Source organism: Haliotis rufescens, unplaced genomic scaffold, assembly GCF_023055435.1.
Source record: "Haliotis rufescens isolate VD_foot unplaced genomic scaffold, xgHalRufe1.0.p SCAF_4, whole genome shotgun sequence".
In the NCBI taxonomy this organism is placed as follows: Eukaryota; Metazoa; Mollusca; class Gastropoda; order Lepetellida; family Haliotidae; genus Haliotis; species Haliotis rufescens.
Window position 1 is genome coordinate 14,825,662 of NW_025964112.1, and position 20,719 is coordinate 14,846,380.

The following is a 20,719-nucleotide window of genomic DNA, read 5'->3' on the forward strand; positions in this document are numbered from 1 at the left end:
GATATATGGATATGACTGATATCATGGTTTATACACCACTGTATGTATAACAATGCATATCACTGTTGATGAAGATGCCTGGCTGTTGATGAAGATGACTATGCTCACAATGCACAATAGAGGAATCATCAATTCAAAGTGATGATGAAGATGAAATTCCACCCTTGATGATGAATATGGTATGGAATAGTAGATGGTTGAGTATAATTTTACCCAACATTTGGCAATATTCCAGCCATATCACCATGGAAACACCTGATTTGGGTTTCACACATTGTACCCATGTGGAGAATCAAACCCAGGCCTTTTAGCATGAGGAGTGAATGCTTTAACCACTAGGCTACCCCACCATACCTTATAATTGTTGCAGAATATAATATGGAATGGTTGATGAAGGATATGAAATGGAATGGTTGAAATGTCAAAGGTCAGCACCATGCTCCTAGGTTAAGGAAAGGTATATGCCTCTACAGTTTGTCACAATATAATAAGATATATTCTGACAAATTAGCTTGTAACAAGCGTAAAATACAAAGTTGCTTTTTCAAATATTCCGATACATTATAGGTTCTTTACCCCTCAGAACCAAACATCACCATCTTAATCCTGAATCCCAAATCATATTTAAGCTGGCAGTATCTGTAACAATTAGAAAGTCTTGAAAAAATCCAGTTAAAGAATTTCATCAGCTGCATTTGTAAAAGAAATACCAAATATTCTTAAACTGCATAACAATGCTAATGAAAAAAGTCAGATAGAATTCAATGTACCGTATTTGCCGTAATAAGCGCCCTTGAAACTTGACCAAGGGGGATGCTTATCAAGACCAGAACCAACAAGTTAAATTTGTTTTGAAAGATTAGGCACTAGTGAACCAAATTTGTGAAGAAAAGGTAATGTAAAAAATTTGATAATAGTTGGGCAGTTTAATGTAAATGTAAATATGGACCGTCATGTACATTTCTGGTCTTATTAGGGGACGTTTATCAAAATTACTCACATGTTGGTGTAGAATGAGTGAGTGAGTGAGTTGGGTTTAACGCCGCTTTTAACAGTATTCCAGTTATATCGTGGCGTGTCAGCTTATTGTGGGAGGAAAGCCCGAAGTGATGCAGGTCTCAGACATTTACCACTTCGGTGAAACCCACGAGCACGGGTATGGTGCTGACAAACCTAGAAACATAATCGGGGCGAACCGGGATTCGAACCCACAATCATAGGTTTCTGGCGTGCCCAGGGGACGCAACTCTGCACAGCGAATCGCGGCGCCTTAGACGACTGGGCCACCCGTGCCCCCTGTTGGTGTAGAAGTTGATAAGGGGGCTTAATATGGTAAATACGGTACTGACTTATACTTAAGGGCATCACTTAAAGGGTGACCATTCTCCACAATTTAGCGGCTGGTATCAATGTTAATTTTAAGTTTGCTGACAAATAATTTTGGTTTGAAAGACTTGAATCAAATTTGCTCCAACTGCCAACTGGCCCAAGTCTAGTTTCCCTTCAAGCCCCCAGCAGTTAGTGGGGACACAGGGCTCCGCGATGATGTACAATACTACACATATCTCATTCCCAAACTGGAGACTGTAGCCATGCCTCTGCCACACTTAAAGCAGTGTATGTCCCACGACAGATGAGAGGATGACAGCAACACAAGGTAGGTAGAAGCGGTACTTACATTCAACCAGGGGTGGGCCAACGCCTCGTCGATCGTCATCCTCTGCCTGAAAGTTGCAGTGCAGAAAGTTAATATGTACCGAAACAACAAGCTACAGACACCACTGAACATCTCTCTTCTTTGAATGAATTGTGGGCAGGTTGTGTCTTCTGGATTTAATTCCTATGCTCAAAAAGTGTCAGTAAAATTCATACTAATCTTCGCCATCAATTAAGTAACTATTATGGTCATTACCGTCCTCTTCATGAAATTGAAATGTTTGACAAAATGCAAGCTATAGCATACGCAAATTAGTCACCAAGGTCAAGGGGAGACTACTCTAGCAACTCACTTCTTGTCTTTCAAGAGGAGTTTGTTGATGAAGTCCCGAGCTTCCTCTGATACAGGCGCCCAGGCCTCGTCATCGTAGTCGAACTCGGCACGGTTGATGTACACAAAGGTCTCCTGGTCACTCTCTCCAGCAAATGGTGAATAGCCGCTCAGTCTGGATGAAATACACTCAAAATACAATGCCATATCTAGGATAGCCACACTTCAGGCCAATGTCAGTTGCTTCAGTTATTGCAATGTAGCTTTAACATACAGATGGAGAGAATAAGAGAAACAGGTTTCATTTGTCTGACAAGATCATACTACGAAAAGTTTAAAGATGGTACTTGTTTTTAACCTGCCTGGCGCTTGGCATTGAGGGGCTAAAACAAGGACTGGTTGCCTCGGAGTCAGTATACTGTGTCTGAGTGGGGTATCCATGTTAAACTGCAGCATGGTATCTCAGTGGGCTAGCACTATAAAATCGCCATTAGTCCAGACTAGTTCAAGCAGCCACACACAGATGTGCATGTACCTCACTATATAAGTGCAATAATCTTGGAGGTGACGTTAAACCCCATTTCACCTCACCTCAAATAAGTTTCCTAATGGATTCCAGGCAGGTTTGACAATATCGGGTACTTACAGGACATACGAGACCACGCCGAGGGACCACATGTCGGTTGCGAAGGACACAGGTTCAAAGCTGATGATCTCAGGTGCACAGAACTCGGCTGTTCCGAACAGAACCTTGACGGACTTGCCTTCCTCCAGGCGCTGAGCCAATCCGAAGTCGATGAGCTTCACGTCCTTGCTGTCCTTGGTCACACACATGACATTCTCTGGCTGTTGACAGGACAGACACTTCTGTCATTGCTTCAGTTACATCACCAATCATTATGAAAGCTAAGGTTTTAACTGCCTTTAGGTAGATTGAGTGAGTGAGCATGGTTTTACGCCGCTTTTAGCAATATTCCAGCAATATCATGGCGAGGGACACCAGAAATGGGCTTCACACGTTGTACCCATGTTGGGAATCAAACACGGGTCTTCGGCGTGACGAGCGAACGCTTTTACCACTAGGCTGCCCGACCGCCCCCCCTTTAGGTATAGTTCAGTAATATCCCAGCAGAAAACAGAAATGGTATCACATATTTTACCAATGATGGGATTAGAACCGGGTCTCTGTTTCAATGAGGCAAACACTTTAACCACTTGGCTACCGATTGTTCAGAGTTATGTAGAACATTAAGCGTTCTATGATAGAAATTCCTTCAGCAGTGTCCATACATCTATATACTTGTTCATATGACTATAGCTTATCTGTCAAATGAAATAATCGTGTTTTCTTTACTTTTTTGTGTGTAGAATCTGTATGTTTTAACAGAAACAACTGTACTCTGGGTTGGCATCATATACAAGCATATAATTAAAATATGTTGAAAGTGCCTGACTGACCTTGAGGTCAAGGTGGATGATGTTGTTGCTGTGCATGTGCTGCACGCCCTGGCAGATCTGCCGCATGTAGGTGATGCAGTCTTCCTCCGTCAGGTCGTACTGTTGCTGGACCAGGCGGTCGAACAGCTCGCCGCCACTCAGTCTGCAAACACATACCATGGCATCTTAATCAACTCATGAAGGTTTTCTAACACAAGCAAAATTTGATCCAACTCTTGATCCAACTCAACAAAACATTTATTTTGTTATATCCAAAACCGGATCACCTGACCAGAAAATATGGTGTCGTCTCAGGGAGTTGAGAATAGAAATTCAAATACACACTGATTCCCTAACCATGTCATGTATTTTGTGCCTGGCACTATATAAGTGTATTATTATTATCATGACCAATACCATTTACCTCCACTGTTAGAAAAATAAAATTATGATTAACAACATAAAAATATTAAAACCCAAATATACCGCATTATCAATTTTCCAATTAAACCACAAGGCAATAGTATCTATTTATTGTCAACAAAGACTACACCAAGGACTCACAGTTCAAGGATCATGACCATCTCGCCTGGCTGGTCGAAGGCCTCATGGAGCTGCAGCAGCTTCTTGTGATGGAGGCGGTTCATGATGTCGATCTCGTGACGCACCGTCTCCTTCTCGTGGGGGCGGCAGCGGATGAACTTGGCGGCCCAGTTCTTACCGGTGGCTCGCTCAACAGCGCGATGGACAACACCAAATGCACCTCTGTAATGACATTGACGGTTAAGTGAGATCAGTATACGTTCATAGATATTTGTAATGAAACTAAATTAGGCATTGAGAACAAGAAGCTGTTTCACTGTTAGTGAGTGAGTTGGGTTTAACGCGGCTTTTAACAGTATTCCAGTCATATCACGGTGTGTCAGCTTAATGTGGGAGGAAAGCCCGAAGTGATGCAGGTCTCAGACGTTTACCATTTCGGTGAAACCAACAAGCACGGGTATGGTGCTAACAAACCTAGAAACATAATCGGGGCGAACCTGGATTCGAACCCACAATCATAGGTTTCTGGCGTGCCTAAGGGATGCAACTCTGCACAGCGAATCGCGGTGCCTTAGATGACTGGGCCACCCGTGCCCCCTTGTTTCACTGTTAACACATGCAGGATAAATATTATCTCGTGAACATGGCTGGGAACTAGCTGTGACTGACCTTCCGAGTTCCTCACAGATGATGTACTTGCTGAGGATGTCTCCTCGGATTCTGCTCACATCAACTGGAGTTCCGGTGAAGTCAGCATCATCTGTATTAGAGATTAGAGGTGTATTAGAGTTGTACATTCGTAAATCTCTTAACTGAAAACAATCTTTTGATCAATCTGTAAGACTCTTATCAAAGAAATCTTGTTCCTTTTTCAATAGAAATGCCTAACCAGGGCTAAAAGCAAGTAGGCCAACTACTTTATGTGTGCAACTCACAAAATACCCATTCTTTGCACAAGATCAGGACATTTTTCCAGAAATTCCTCAAGGAACAAAATTAATACAGTGTTAGATCAAAACAACCCTTCCAAATCCATTACTCATATCAATACATGAAAATCTGTTCTTTGTGTAAATACCACCTTGCAAATAAAGTTCAAAAAGCATGCAAAGCCTTGTTCCTTACATAGATTATCATAGTCCACGACTGGGATCGGCTCACGGGTGACCACAAGCTCGGATTCAGGTCCAGGACTGCTGATGCCGTACATGTTCTCTGCCAGGATGCGGAACTTGAACTGTCCTCGGTCTTCCAGGCAGGTGACTGTGCAGGACTGTGTGTTGGATGTGATGGCGTGGCGCCAGATAGTGGTCTGCATGTCACACTTCTCGATGATGTAGCCAGTGACGGGGGAGCCACCGTCGTCCTTGGGGGCGGCCCATGTCATACTCACAGAGTGCTTGTCCACGCTTGTGATCTCAGGTTTGCCAGGACGGTCAGGTCGATCTGAGGACAGTGGTAAAGAGTAAGTCAGTATATCATGGCACTCGGAACATTATTTCTGCTACACCTTGCAAGTCATCTTAACTTGGCAGGTCTTCATATTTACCACTTTGGTGAAAGCCAAAAGCAAGGGTATGCTGCTGCCAAACCAACAATCATAAACAGGGGGAATCTTGGTCACAGCCACATGGCTAAGCCATAGGATGAGCTAATATTATATCTATATGCAGAAGGAAAAAAAGGGAACATAGAAATATCAAAGATTAATACTAACTGCAATTTCAGTAAACTGTTTTGTATCCACAAAATAATGATACAGTAATCTGCTAGTATCTGGTGTGTTTACTACATTCATACATTGCTCAATAGTCTATTGTTTTCTTTGCTACAGACAAAATTTAAGACCACCAGATGTTTCTTTATGTTGCCTTATTTCTTTCTGTCAGTATATACTACTCAAAGGAAGTTAAAGAACACCCAATATTTTCAAATGACTATAGTTAATCTGTCATGGCAGATAGTGAACAGATTGACTTTAAATATGCCATTTTAACGATAGTTGTATGAAACAATATCAGTGTTCTTTTACTTCTTTTGAGTAGCATATATGCAGATATGCAGTCAATGTCTATTTGGTACTGACCAACAACAGAGATGGGCACTGTGGCGCTGTCGGAGCCCAGCTTGTTCTGTACTTCAAGAGTGTACTCTCCCTCATCACGCTTGTCAGCATCCTGGATGATGAGGGTGGAGTGTTTGGGTGTGGTCGTGATGTCGATACGAAGTTCATCGGGGAGTGCTTTCCCATTCTTTTTCCAGGTGGCAGTGGGAAGAGGAAGTCCAAATATGGGCACGCGGAGCTTGATGGAGTCTCCACTGGATATACAGAGACCGTCGGCGTAGCGTGGAGGGAGTTCGATACGGGCGGGAGCTGAAGGGCAGATGCAGGATATTCTATAGGTCTATCTCAACATCTCTATCTCACTATACGTGGAGCATGTTATCAGTCAACATTATTAGCTAGAAGAGAAACTGTGATCCATGGTTTGGTGCACCCTGGTCTAGGTCTATACGTAATTAGTGGTGTGCGTGAAACGGAGACATTGTGTAATTAGCTGTTACAAGAAATATACACTATACAATTTGAGTTAGCAAAACATACCACACACACTATGCTTGGCTCTGATAATGTCAACTTACCCAGAACATTAGGCTTGGCTCTGATAATCTCAACTTATCCAGAACATTAGGCTTGGCTCTGATAATCTCAACTTATCCAGAACATTAGGCTTGGCTCTGATAATCTCAACTTACCCAGCACATTCAGCTTGGCTCTGATGGAGATAATTCCGTATCTGTTCTTGGCCTGGCACTCGATGTCACCACTGTCTTTCAGCTCCACATCTTTGACCACCAGGGTGAAGGTAATGTCATCAGCCTTCACGGAGTACTTGCGGGTGTCGAACACTTCACAGTAGTCCTTGTACCTGGAGCAACAACAAATAGTCCCATTACAACATGGCAAAGACCATTGCAAATTTAGAACTCCACCTGGCGTACCTTTTGTCCAGATTCCAACTGTGACTAAAACAATTCCTTATTTCCAAAACACTACTGAATATTAACTTTAAGTTGTATGTGATGATGCCATGTCTCTTACCATGTGACCTCTGGGTTTGGTATTCCAGTCACTTGGCAAACGAAGCGAGCCTCTTCACCGACTGGAATGTCAAGGTCACCGAACTCCTGCACGAACTTGGGTGCTTCCGTCACTGAAATTGCAGGGTGTAGTGTATAAAGATTTGTTTCAGTTTCAGTCATGAAATGCGCATGGAATAAATAGTTCGCTTCAGACTTCAGACCTTAATGTTGATTATGTCTATATACATGTCTATGTTTCATTCAACACTGTCCACTATTTACCGATTGTTTCTCTGCAGACAACAGCAGCAGATGGTGGAGAAGGTGAGCTGAGCCCAACTGCATTCTGGGCAATGATGCGGAATTCGTAGGTACAGCCAGGATGGAGTCCATCAACACGATGTCTTGTGTCGGGGATCGCCTCCTTGTTGATTGGCAGCCAGGATCGGCCAGTCACATCCGACCTCTCAATGAAATAACCAGTGACAGGAGAGCCTCCATCGGACTCTGGTGGTTGCCATGACAACTCAACGTGGGTTGGACCAACCTCCAGTACTTCAGGTGAGTCTGGGATTCTACTGGGTGGTTCTGTAAGTACGGCACATGAGATTACTTCCATGTCTATAACATTGAACACTAATGAACTCAGTTCCTGTAGGAGATACAACACATTACATGGAATTAATTCAACTACACAAATGCATGTTAATGTACATCAAATCATGCAGTAAGGGCTGAAATGGAAGGAATCATTAATACGAAGTGCATATTTGAAATAAGCGAATCTAATTTATAACTATCTAACATAAAGCATTCGCAAAGCTAATCTACAGCTAAATGAAAACAAAACAATTTCAGTACAAGAAGTGAACAAGGTTTCTCAGTATGGATTCTTACAAACCTGAATGTTAAAAAATGGTATTTTTTTAAATCACTGCTGCATGTCCCCCAAATGAAATAAGGTTTTGCGCAGTAGTGTCCAAATATATTTTTGAAAATAATTCATAGTAACATACTGATGTAATGTATCCAACTGAGGTACAATTTCCAAACTTGACAACACACATTACGCAGACAGAAGTATGAAGCACAAAGAACAAGCAAGGCATAGATACAAGGTCAAGGATAATGAGGTCATAGGTTGACAGCAAAGGAAAGGTCAAGGTTTAATCACAGAAAGGTCACAGCAAACTTTAGGGTCAAGGTCATGCATTCACACTCAAACAACTCACACATGTTATCATCCATTCAGTGAAAAAAAGAAGAGAAATAAACAACAACAAATGTTTGTATCATGCTTTATTCAAGAGATTTGTTTGAACATCTGACATTAGGTGTTAATAATTAGCAAACCTTTATGAAAGAAAATAAATCTGAAATGAATTAAAGGCATATAGATTAAGGTTCATGCATGTAGTTAAATACACTGGGAATACACTGTTGGAATACACTTGTCATGCCACAAATAATTATGTATTTAGGAAGTCAGAGTAAAAAGTAAACAGATACCTAGAATAGAACCTGTGCATTCAACTACTGTGTATAACTACTGTGAAACTACAAAATCAACATTTAAAGCATGCTGAGAAACACTGAACTCTCACACAATGTTCAAGGCAAAAAAAAGGAAGAAAGCCTGTTCATCTACAAGTGCTGATGTATGTACGTGAACAACTAGCAAACATAACGTAAAATACATTTTCATATGTTCTAGGATGACTGTTTGAATGAATTATATTACCAATATACACAAAATGAAATCTCAAATTAAATATCTTACAAATATTTATTTACTGTAACATATTTCATTAGATTGCTCATACCTTTCTTTGCCTTCAGCTCAACAGGAAGTCGGAGTTCAGCAGGGGGGCTAACTCCGGCAGGATTTTCTGCAATGACCCTGAAGAAGAATGATTGGTTCTCTGGCAGACCAATGACATCGCGAGCTGTAGTCTTGCCTGGCACATGTGCAACACGTTCCCAGGTTTCAGAGTCTTGTGCTCTCTTCTCAACAATGTAGCCAGTGATACTGTCATCGCCCTCTGGTGGGTTCCAGACAAGGGTGAGACAATCCTTGTCGATGTTCTCCGCCCGTAATGATGCTGGTGCCTCCGGTGGAGCTGCAAGACATACAGAGTGCATGAATATATGATTGCCAGGTCCATGATAAGGGAAACTACACAATCCCATATAGGTTTTGAATTGCTTTGAACAGTACTGCAGTTTAAAGTGGGAGGATACCTCAGAGATAATATGACACCTGTTGTCATTTACCACTGGGAAACCAATAAGCACTGTTGACAAACCACAGATAATTATCAGAGAACATCATCTGAACCTGTGATCAGAGGATCCTGGCATGGGTAGGGGATACAACTCTGCACAGTGACTAGCAGCACAGCACTGCAGCCACCAATGCATCCTGAGGGTTCCACTGGCTTGCCAATGTTGTGATCTGTGGTCTGTAAATACCAATACTCATTGGTTTTGTCTTCTGGTTTTTACTCCAACAGGAAGCTGACAGACTGTGATATACACATTGACAGTAAACAGCAGCATCAAACCCAACATCACTCACTCATTCCATATCACAGATACACTTAACTGAAAATACGTAATGAGTGTGTGCATTCGTCACCACTCGCCCCTTTCCATAACCTGCAAGAAGACTCGTCCACCTATCGATGAATGTTATGTGCGTAAATACGACAAACCAATCAGAATGCGCGTATGATTTCAAGTTCTTCATCAAAGAATCCCTCAGAAACAATTTTTGATTTTACATATGTCTTTTGCGCTAAGACGGAACCCGGTCCAAAAATAGCCATGAGAGGGGCACGAGTCGCTATTCGGCTTGTCCCGGAATAACACGAGTTGGTCACGAATGGAGTGTGTGATATAACACAGTGTTGACAGGATCACATGGCCATCTGTTACCTGATTCAGTGCCATCTTTAAACTACTGAGTTACCAGTTACCATAATATCCGCTTATGAGTGAGTGAGTATGGTCTTACGCCGCTCTTAGCAATATTCCAGCTATATCACGGCGGAAATGGGCTTCACACATTGTACCCATGTGGGGAATTGAATCTGGGTCTTCAGCGTGATGAGCACCTTAACCACGAGGCTACCCCCACCATATCTGTCCCCTTGAGGGCAAAGTGAGACCCGTAGGTATGGACCTGACAAACCAAGTATGACAACAACAAGGGAGTCGACCTCATGATCAGCAGATACTTGTACGACAAAGGGATGCAATCCTGCATAGTGAATTGTGCCAACTTATGTGACATGTTTTCTTTGGGACTGTTTGTTCCTTCAGTCTTTTCATGAGGACTTGTAACTAGGTCATAGCATTGTCCAGTCTCTTGTGGTGGAGACTCTGTGTGTTGAGACGTTGAAGGACATAACTAGCTGCACTGCTGAACCTGTTTCATAATTTTATCATACAGCTGTACTGAACCTGTTTCATAATTGTATCATACAGCTTTACTGAACCTGTTTCATAATTATATCACACTGCTCTACTGAACCTGTTTCATAATTATATCATACAGCTGTACAGAACGTGTTTTAAAATGTCATGTATTTGAATATCATACAGCTCTATTGTTCACTGTTTGTATGCACATCATCACTGAAAATTAAGCTATGTCAGCAGCATTCATACAAATCATTTTCATTTCTAATGCTACATATAAAGGTGGCTCTGGCACAACAACACATTAATAATGTTTGTTGTTGTTTATTCATCCTTTAAATATTTAAATGATTACTGAACCAGTGTAGTCCGGAACTGGTTGATAAAGACTGAATACACAGTTAGGTCACTAAAGCCTAAATGAATATTTAAAGCAAACCATTTTTTAGTTTTTCATTACATTTCAGGTTGCAGGATGGAAAAACTGCATGTTGTTTGTGTTTCATGTTATCTTGTGTCATTTGTGGGCAAATATACATTTCTCCATCTCTAGCACTTCCATATGTTCCCCTTACTAACATGTGAGCAGGTTATCCCTGATGAACTGAGAGCTCAATAGAGTTACATAATAGCTACAGGACAAGTGACAATACTATCATTATCACAACTCTTCCTTATTATCCTGATCAGGTCCTCCATCAGTTTTGGAACAAAATTACCGAGTTAGCGTCTCTGTGTGTCTAGTGAACAGTTTGAGCTTAGGCATTTCCTTTCAAACCCATGACCTAGGCATTTGTGTAAGTCTGGGAACTTGCAGCTCGAGCTTGTATTGGTTGAAGTACATACCAGGCCATCATTATACCACACATGACTCAAGTGACAAACACCAGTCCTATTCCAGCAGAGCCTTCGGCTGTGTTCTAACTCAATGAAGAAACTGTCCTAAATCAGTTCTAGTATATATTTATCTTATCACATGCACAGATGCAGATGTACAACATTGTCTCCTTTGAAATATTCCAGACAAAGCATGGCCTAGAACATCACACACAGACAAGGCACACTGTTTCTATGTAGGAAATCAAACCCAGGATTTAGGTGTGATATGCAAACACCTTCAACACTAGGACACCCAATGCCACATGGTGAGTTGGTGCATCATTATAAAAAACAGGACTATATTCTGCATAATTCATTGCAATACACTAATGTGGATTCTGTTATAAAGTACTTATATTCACAATAACAGTGTCAATTGAACGTAGTCCTACATGAAGGTTTTACTAGTGATATCATGAAATAAATACATGTGTTTTGAGAGAAACCAAAAAGACAGCTTCTTTTTATCACCCACTTCATTCATTTAAGAATCTAAAATAAAACTGAGCAGAAAAATATGTAAAGAACAAACTTCTATATTAAACGTTGCCGATTTCTCCAAAAATTATAAAGAAAATGTGTACTTAACCTTACAGGTTTTCTTCAGCAATCCATGCCCAAATAACCAGCTTTTTCAAATTCCATGACAGAGCCTAGAGATTTGTATTGCATTGGTTGGACATTAACGTGTAACACGTCAGGTCCCTCCCAACCGTGGGTTATAAATACCCCCCATTCCCAAGACAAGAAGGCCGATGGCTCAAGGGGCTGGAGACAGTGTTGATCATGTGAATTTGGGTTCGAGTAAACACGTGCTAAATACAAGTTCGCATAGCATGTGATTAAACAGTTCACTCTTGCCGGAATATTTGCTGTTTATAAACTGGACAAATAGCAGGCCCTTGTTTTTAAAGTGTTTTGTTAATGGATTACCTTGCTGGAGTAGAATGGGTTGAAGTGACAATGTTTAGGAGAAAATGTCTTAGGTAGACAAACAACTTCAAACCCCACTCAAGTTAGGTAAACATTCCTTTGAAAGTACAACTATGTTATTTCCAGTGTACACTCTTAATATTTCAGCCATTTTGGAGAAATGAATTGTTGAAATAAAGAGGAATATTTTGACTGTCAAAAATTCTCCAACTGAACCAAAAAATATTTTTTATAGGACGAGCTAAAATTAGAGGTACTGTTTATGATAATAAAATCATCCATAATAATACAATTAATTATTTGAAATTTGTGAAAAGACCAACTCTTTCTAACTGTTGTCAGTGTTACAGAAGGCCTTCGTTGCACTCTTACAATGGAATAATTCAAACACCAATTTTTTCCCCAAACAAATGGTTGGTTCAGCTAATCAGACTGATTGCAAAGCCAAACATGTCTTGAACTCGGTCAATAATTGACAATATTTGCAACAAACATCTTTCACCCACTTATCTCAAACAGAGTTCAACTCAGAGTTACTTCCCTTTCACCAGGGAGAAAAGTTTCTTTGGGTAATTTTTTGCTGCAGACAACAATTCCTCTGTATCAACTCATGTAATCATTTTCTGTAAAGTATAATGAATTAAAGCTTTTAAACAATAAACTTTTATTCTCACTGAGTGAGTGAGTGAGTAGGTGAGTGAGTGAGTGAGTGAGTGGTTTTGTGCTGCTTTTAGCAATAATTCCATTCATATAAAAGAAGCGAGACACCAAGAATGGGCTCCACACCCTGTGAGGAAATAAACCCAGGACACTTGGGCATGATAAGCCAATGCCTAAACCACTAGACCATTCCACCACCCCTACTTAACTAAGAATGCTTCATAATTATTTATGTTTATGGTAACCAACTTACTTCTTTATTTATGCTTACATTAATACCTGTGAGTTATCAAAGAAAAATAGACTACTAAATCGTCATAATTTGCAAACTTTACATGCTGAGTTGGCACTGATTTTATTAACCTCCCAAGACCTGGGTCCACTTGCACAAAGCGATCTTAGCGCTAAGACTATTGTAAACCTATGTTAAAGTATGGGAGTTACGATCGTCTTAGCGCTAAGAGCGCTTTGTGCAAGTGGGCCCTGGTGGATGAGGCACATTTGCCCTCCATGTTGTTGTGCAGAAAACAGATCCAGGGACACCTGTGAATCTATTATCTTGTAGAAAGCAATTCCATGGCCTTTGACTGGCTAATCAAGCAATTATTTCTTTGTTTTCTTAAACTGAAAAAAATATGACAAAAGGCCACACCCACTAATGGACTCCTGTTTCCTGATTGGCTGATAACAGAATAGGTGGTGCTTGTGTTGCATTAATATATTGCACTGAATGATGGCATTGATTTCGTACTGTTATCTACATTTTGTGTGTTAATGATTAAATAAGCAGTCTGGGAAGTTATCATTGACATGAATATTTATAAGAATCAAATTCAATATGTTTCCGTGTTTATGGAGGTATAAAGGGTAAAAAGTACAGTGCAAATCTGCTATGTTGACTGACACAGTATGCACACAATTTTTTACATTTATACCTCCACAAATGTAAAAAATATTGAAGTCAGTTCTGAAGTAAATATGATATATTTACACTAGTTACAGACAATTTGATTCCTGCTTATCTGTACCAAACTTTCAGCATCCTTGAATAGCCGGTGTATTATATTGCCATCCGTTATGATAAATATACCCTGGACCTATTTGTCTCCATAGCTTTGTATAAAAAATGACGTCACCATCCCAATCTCACTGACGTAGGACAGAATTTCTCTTGTCCCTGTGTAAACTGACTGGATGGATATTTTCAGCATTATGTTATTTCAATATGGCTCAAAATGAAGCTATGGTTGAGAATGGGTCCATGATATTTATCCTACCAGAATGGTGATACAGTACCCTGGACAATCGAGGATGGGTTTCAGTTACAAAGACAACACTATTCTGTTCTCATTATTGTGCTCACTATTCAAAATCTGTATTTTGTATGCCCTTTTCAGTTACGTTTACATGACATATTCACTATTTCAAAGATCCTTTACACTACCTTTATTCATTCTGATGACTATTCTTAATTTTATATTCCCTTTCATTTATAGGTAGGGAGCATGACTTTTAAAATATTTTGCTCAGTTGAATTCATGCGATATGAATTCACCTGTTTTAATAACCTCTTTAATTGTCATTCTAGAACCTGGTATCCTTCTCTTGGTCATTGATAAGGTTACTAGTATTTAACATTTCTTTCAGCATTTGAGTCTGGTGGGAATGGTACTTTTAGCTATCGGCTCGTATATGGTTCACTATTGTGATTCAAGATATTTCTGACGTGATACATTCTTCATTTTGTTGAAGTGTCAGTTCGAATCACACATTTAAACAAAATGAAATGGCAATGTTTGAAAGTAAAGCAGATCATTTGTGAAACTGACCCTATCTTGTATGCCATTTTGTTCAAGTTGATTCAGGGACTACAATAATCTTAGTCCAGAACAAATGGAAATTTTAATTGCAGCTGAAAATGATCTTAACTTACAATGGCTTTGTGCAAGTGTATGGTGTGCAGACAGAGCCTAGGATTGCAATCTGAGGATTCACAATAATATAGCTACAATGTTTTGTGCAGGTTTTGTGCAGGGCTCTGGTGTGTAGCCGATGTCCAGTTGATGTTTAGGCAACATGTAGCCAGCGTTAAGCTTCTAGTTCAGCAGACGTACAGTTGATGTAGACCTCATGTACAGCCAATGTATACCTGCTGTTGAACCAATTAGCCTATGTTAAGCTTCTGTTCATCAGAGACTCTGTCAATGTATTGCTGACATACAGCTGATGTATATCCAATATATAGCCAATGCTAAGCTTCTGTTTAGCAAGTGTACTGTGTATTGCTGACATACAGCTGATGTATATCCAATATATAGCCAATGCTAAGCTTCTGTTTAGCAAGTGTACTGTGTATTGCTGACATACAGCTGATGTATATCCAATATATAGCCAATGCTAAGCTTCTGTTTAGCAAGTGTACTGTGTATTGCTGACATACAGCTGATGTATATCCAATATATAGCCAATGCTAAGCTTCTGTTTAGCAAGTGTACTGTGTATTGCTGACATACAGCTGATGTATATCCAATATATAGCCAATGCTAAGCTTCTGTTTAGCAAGTGTACTGTGTATTGCTGACATACAGCTGATGTATATCCAATATATAGCCAATGCTAAGCTTCTGTTTAGCAAGTGTACTGTGTATTGCTGACATACAGCTGATGTATATCCAATATATAGCCAATGCTAAGCTTCTGTTCAGCAGGTGCACTGTGTATTGCTGACATACAGCTGATGTATATCCAATATATAGCCAATGCTAAGCTTCTGTTCAGCAGGTGCACTGTGTATTGCTGACATACAGCTGATGTATATCCAATATATAGCCAATGTTAAGCTTCTGTTCAGCAGGTGCACTGTGTATTGCTGACATAAAGCTGATGTATATCTGATATATAGCCCGTGTATAGTTGATGTACAGCCAATGTACACTTGATGTTCAGCTAACATACAACTGACACTCCGCAAGCATGCACCCAACAAATTGCTGACATACAGCTGATGTTCATCCAATCCCAGTAATATCAAGAGACATACAGCTAAATGACATCCAATGGACAGCTCATTTAGATGACATACAGTACATACACTTAACATACACAACATATAAAACAGTCCTATTAAACCTTCAGGTGGTGGAGGTAAACCCCTTAGCCAAATGTCACTTTGGCACAATCGTTGAGGACTATCTGCCCTGTGACAGCTAGGGCTATGACTGCACATACAGAAACACAATAAACATATACACAAAGTTTACCTGACTTTGGTAAAAGTGACGACATTCCCGGAACGGACTCTGGATGCCAAGTATGACAGGGTGGACAGTACACACAGACATATTACATGGAAACAAAGTCTACACAGACCAGCTTAACATCAGCTAGTCGCAGAGTAAGCTAGTCGCAGAATATCATGACAAACTTGGGACTGTTCTAATGTTCTTGAAGATATATATTGCAGCGGTAATTCCCCAAATCATCACAGAGGATGATGTTTGTTCCCATTCAAAAAAAAGAAGTAAGATTCTTCCCCAAAGAGTTCCAGGGAATAATGAAATCAGACTTCTTTCAAAGAATACTTTTCCTTTGCATCTTTTCATGGAATCTTTTATTCCAAGTAGTTTACTTTTAAAATCTTGCTACAGACAACTTTTTTAAATTAACACATAATTCCACAATTTTTTCTGATTACCAGTAGATGACAAAATGTTAGAAAAAATGTTGACAAAAAAAACAAGTGAGAAAGTTTCATGAACGAATTTTGAATTAAATTCAGTCATTCATGATGTAATATGAGTTATTTTCAGATTAGAATGTTCATTATTTGCAAATGAGCAAAACGTTGAGTGAAACTAACTACTTAGATGTGCCTTGTGAGGAGTGATACACAGGATATATGTGTTTGTGAGTCAGTGTGGCTTATGTGAGTCAAGTGAGTGTGGCCATGTGTAGATGCTCTAAATATGCTATATGCAAGATACACGGAAAGTCTGAAGATCAAGGGTCACAAACTCATATAACTGACAAAATTAAAAACTGTAGTGTTACCTAGATATCCTGATTACCTTAGAAAATTTGAAGATATTCACGGTTCGAAATACAATTTTCTACTGAGACGTATCATCTTGAGATCAAGGAGTTTGATTTAACAAGACTTCAATGTACTTCTTTGTATTTTTTCAGATTAAGTACAATGAACTTTTTCAGAAAATATCTAATTTTGATGTTTTGTTTTAGAACCACTCTACATCATTGATATCACAACAGAGAGAGAAACTTCTACATCATTTAACAGCTTCAGTCAATGCTTTGAGATCAATCTCATTAAAATCAAATCTTAGTTCTTGCTACCCCTTAACAAAGATCTGAAGACATCCCAATATGGGTCACGTCAGACCGAACTTTGGCGATCTTTGACCGACCAATGGAATGACTGACAAGAAGTCGATATTGGTCAATCAGAAGGCAATCTTTCTTACTTTCAGCACTAGTTTCAAACTGGTGACTTTCATTCGAAACAAATCTTGTCAAATCTTTTTAGTAAAAATTTGAAAACTGAACAAAACAACATTCTAGAATGGTTAATAAATGGCCCAGCTTGTGTGGATTCAGTCATAAAACCTGTACCTGTCGTTCGTAAAACCCTGTGTTAACTTTTCCAGGTTACATGAATAGAAAATACACCCCGAATGTCACTTTCCTGATCTGGTAAGCAACGCTCTCATTGGTCGGATGTAACGTCGTTCTGACATGACCCGTAATGGGATGTCCTCAGATCTTTGTTTTGTGGTAGGGAGAACTGAGATCTGATTTCAATGACATTGCTTTGAGATCAGCATCAAACTTTCTGATGTTGAAACAAAGAATGAATCATTTGTGTAAAACTTCCAAATAAATTAATAAATAAGTTGAATCCATTAGTGTTCATGGACACTACAGCTTCTAAAATACCACTTTATGATAGCTGTCATGTAACTGTTTTATAACACTTGATCCAAAAACTTTCCTATCCATGCATCGTGAGCCATTCAGCATTGATCCTGTAATACGACAACATATTGCCTGTGTATGCAACGTGAGTGCTGTTATAGACAACATCGACTACATCTAATCTACACTAATATACACAACATAGTACAATATTGATAACAAAATAACATCGCCAACAGTTATAAAGATTTATTCACCGAGGGAAACCTATAGAAATTAAAGAGGAGATAATTGACTTCACAAATGACAGTTTAACACATAGAATCATCTGTGTACGGAGCATAATACAACTGAAAGGGTCAGGGCCGAAATCATTAGAGATTTGTTTTCCATCGATAAATATTTCCGATTGAAGCAAAGCGCATTATATTTTCAATAAACATTTTTAAACAGAACTATTTCCATTGCTGTTTGGTATCTACAAATGTGCCCAACAATATAATTGCAACTGTAGATATCAAGTCAGGGGAGATAACTACAGTCACCGAAAATGACACATTGATAAATTTCAAACAGAAAAGGAAACAAATTACGTTTAAGTCAAGGCCAAAATGAAACACCCCAAACATCAATATTTTGACATTATGACATGTTTCCTGAAATTTATGCAATTTTGGTACATTGTTAATACCTCAAAAGCTTGTAAAGCCAAATATTCGCATGCGTCTATATGACAGCTTCAGCGCAGAAAGAAGCAATAATGGTACGCAAATGCAGAAAATGAACACAACTCACAATCTCTGATGATAAATGCCCATCAGGTGAATATGCTCCAGACACAGCCAAGGAAATATGTTAATATCAATGTCAACAAAGAGATCAGTGAAATAAGAAAACTAACAATGATAACAAAGTTACCATACATAAATGTACAGATATTAGTCATAGAATGTACAGATGTTAGTCATTAAAAATTAAATCAGAAAGCTTTTAGCAATAAATAATAAATTAGTGGTTAATATGTTAAGAGAAATGAGAACGCGTCAAATGAAATCAAATTTCCGAACTTTCACACCATAAGTTGTTAGGAGAATATAACGTGTGGTTGGATAACAATCAATTTGTTAAAATCGTCCCGCAATAGAACTCAAGTCTATGGAATCCCACACAGAGCTTAGGGGGTTGTCAGCGTATACACGATAGATATACTCGTGTCTTGTAAGATTCTGAATCATGTAGACATTAATACATGGTTGAAGGTTTGCCTGGCGGAGCCAACTATTCCCAGCGTATTCTGGAGAAACAGAGAAACAGCAGCGTTGAGAATGTGAGTTGTCACAGAGAGTTAACCAAGACAGCTGCTGACACGACAACCATTGACCTTCCAACACTCATCCTCTACTCTCCATGGTATTATATCTCCATTTAGTAAATAAATACCCTGGACCCATTTGACATCAAAGCTTCGTTGGAAAGAGACGTCACTATCTTCATCTAGCCTTTGACCAGCTTAGCACAGAAATTCTCTCAGTCTTAGAGTTATTTGATTTGATGGCAATCTTAGTTGTCACCTAATTTGAATCTGGCTAAAATCGAAGCTATGGTAACAAATGGGTCCATGATATTCATCCCAATAGAATTGAGAAATATTACACAGGCTAATCAAGGAAGTCCAACACGGAGTATAGAGATTATTGTGGATACCACAATGTGTCTTACAGAAGTTTTGATATATAATCAAGATAATATATTTTTTAATCCCATAAATTTCAAAGTAGGATGCAGAGAGAGTGTCAAGGATTCAACATTTTGAAAATTACATAAAAACACCTGTCAATTTGTTTTCCACAAAAAATATATGTCAAACTTAAATTTCAGTTGTAAAGCAGTTAGAGATAGATAACATGATATCCATATTTTTCCGAATAATAATCAAGAAATATGCAGTCTAGAATTCTAGGTTTCAATTCATTCACAATATCTTTTCCAATGCATCTTTAATTGTTTAGAGTTATAGGAAATAAATTATATATAGTCCTTTCAATTATCACGGTGTAATTCCTCTTCAAAATGTTTGAACTTCTGAGACCATATCTCATAGGAAGCTTGTGTTAATTTTGCAAAGAAGCACCAGAGGAAAGGTAAGTAAGTATACAGAAGATCATGAAAACTGAACCAATAATTTCAATGTTAGATGCTTCAACAGCTTCACGGAGCAGCAGCAGTCTTGGTTAACAAATTACTGATTAAAAAGTTAAAGTACAATCAGTCTGTTTAGGATAGAACAGGGAAACATTACTTTTTTTGTAATCATTTACACAAATGAAATCGGCTCAACACGCAGCTCTACTCGTGTTACAAGTTTTGAAAAATGTCTCGATAATAAACATTTTGACTGTAATATCATAAACAGACTGACAAGTTGAAAGAAATGACATAATGAAAGAATAATTAAAAGATTTCCACATGCACCATGCACCATGCACCATGCCCCACAAACACAAGGCAAGAAGGTTAAGTGAGACAAGCAAGGACATCATACATATAGAGGCACTAAGGGTTAAGATAAAGGATGTCAGACTGAGGTTATCTCCCCTTTATTTCGCCACGATGTGAAGTGATTGTGTCCATCATTAAACAGTCAAACATCGTTGTGGAGAACTTGTGGGGAGTTGGACAAATGTTGGAGTTATGTTGGGTTTCGAGACATCAGGGGAATTTTAGTTTAACTTAGATACTTGGGACTCCCAAATGAGTCAGTACAACAGGGAATTTGACACTTTTAAGTTTGACACAAATGAGTCAGTGAGTATGGTTTAACGCCGCTTTTAGTAATATTCC

At 39.1% G+C, this 20,719-nt stretch overlaps 1 protein-coding gene across 1 annotated transcript in view; it reads right to left on the minus strand.

Moving 5' to 3' along the window:
• The window catches only part of LOC124140501 (titin-like), a 461,816-nt gene that overhangs the window by 118,516 nt on the left and 322,581 nt on the right, over positions 1–20,719 (minus strand). The window contains exons 219-230 of the mRNA XM_048381766.1: positions 8,875–9,171; positions 7,334–7,639; positions 7,071–7,182; positions 6,725–6,897; positions 6,054–6,341; positions 5,093–5,413; positions 4,637–4,727; positions 3,989–4,189; positions 3,446–3,587; positions 2,634–2,833; positions 2,010–2,162; positions 1,679–1,724 (exon numbers count right to left, since the gene is read on the minus strand). Of these exons, the coding sequence (XP_048237723.1) occupies positions 1,679–1,724; positions 2,010–2,162; positions 2,634–2,833; positions 3,446–3,587; positions 3,989–4,189; positions 4,637–4,727; positions 5,093–5,413; positions 6,054–6,341; positions 6,725–6,897; positions 7,071–7,182; positions 7,334–7,639; positions 8,875–9,171 (2,330 nt within the window). The remainder of the gene's footprint in view (positions 1–1,678; positions 1,725–2,009; positions 2,163–2,633; positions 2,834–3,445; positions 3,588–3,988; positions 4,190–4,636; positions 4,728–5,092; positions 5,414–6,053; positions 6,342–6,724; positions 6,898–7,070; positions 7,183–7,333; positions 7,640–8,874; positions 9,172–20,719) is intronic.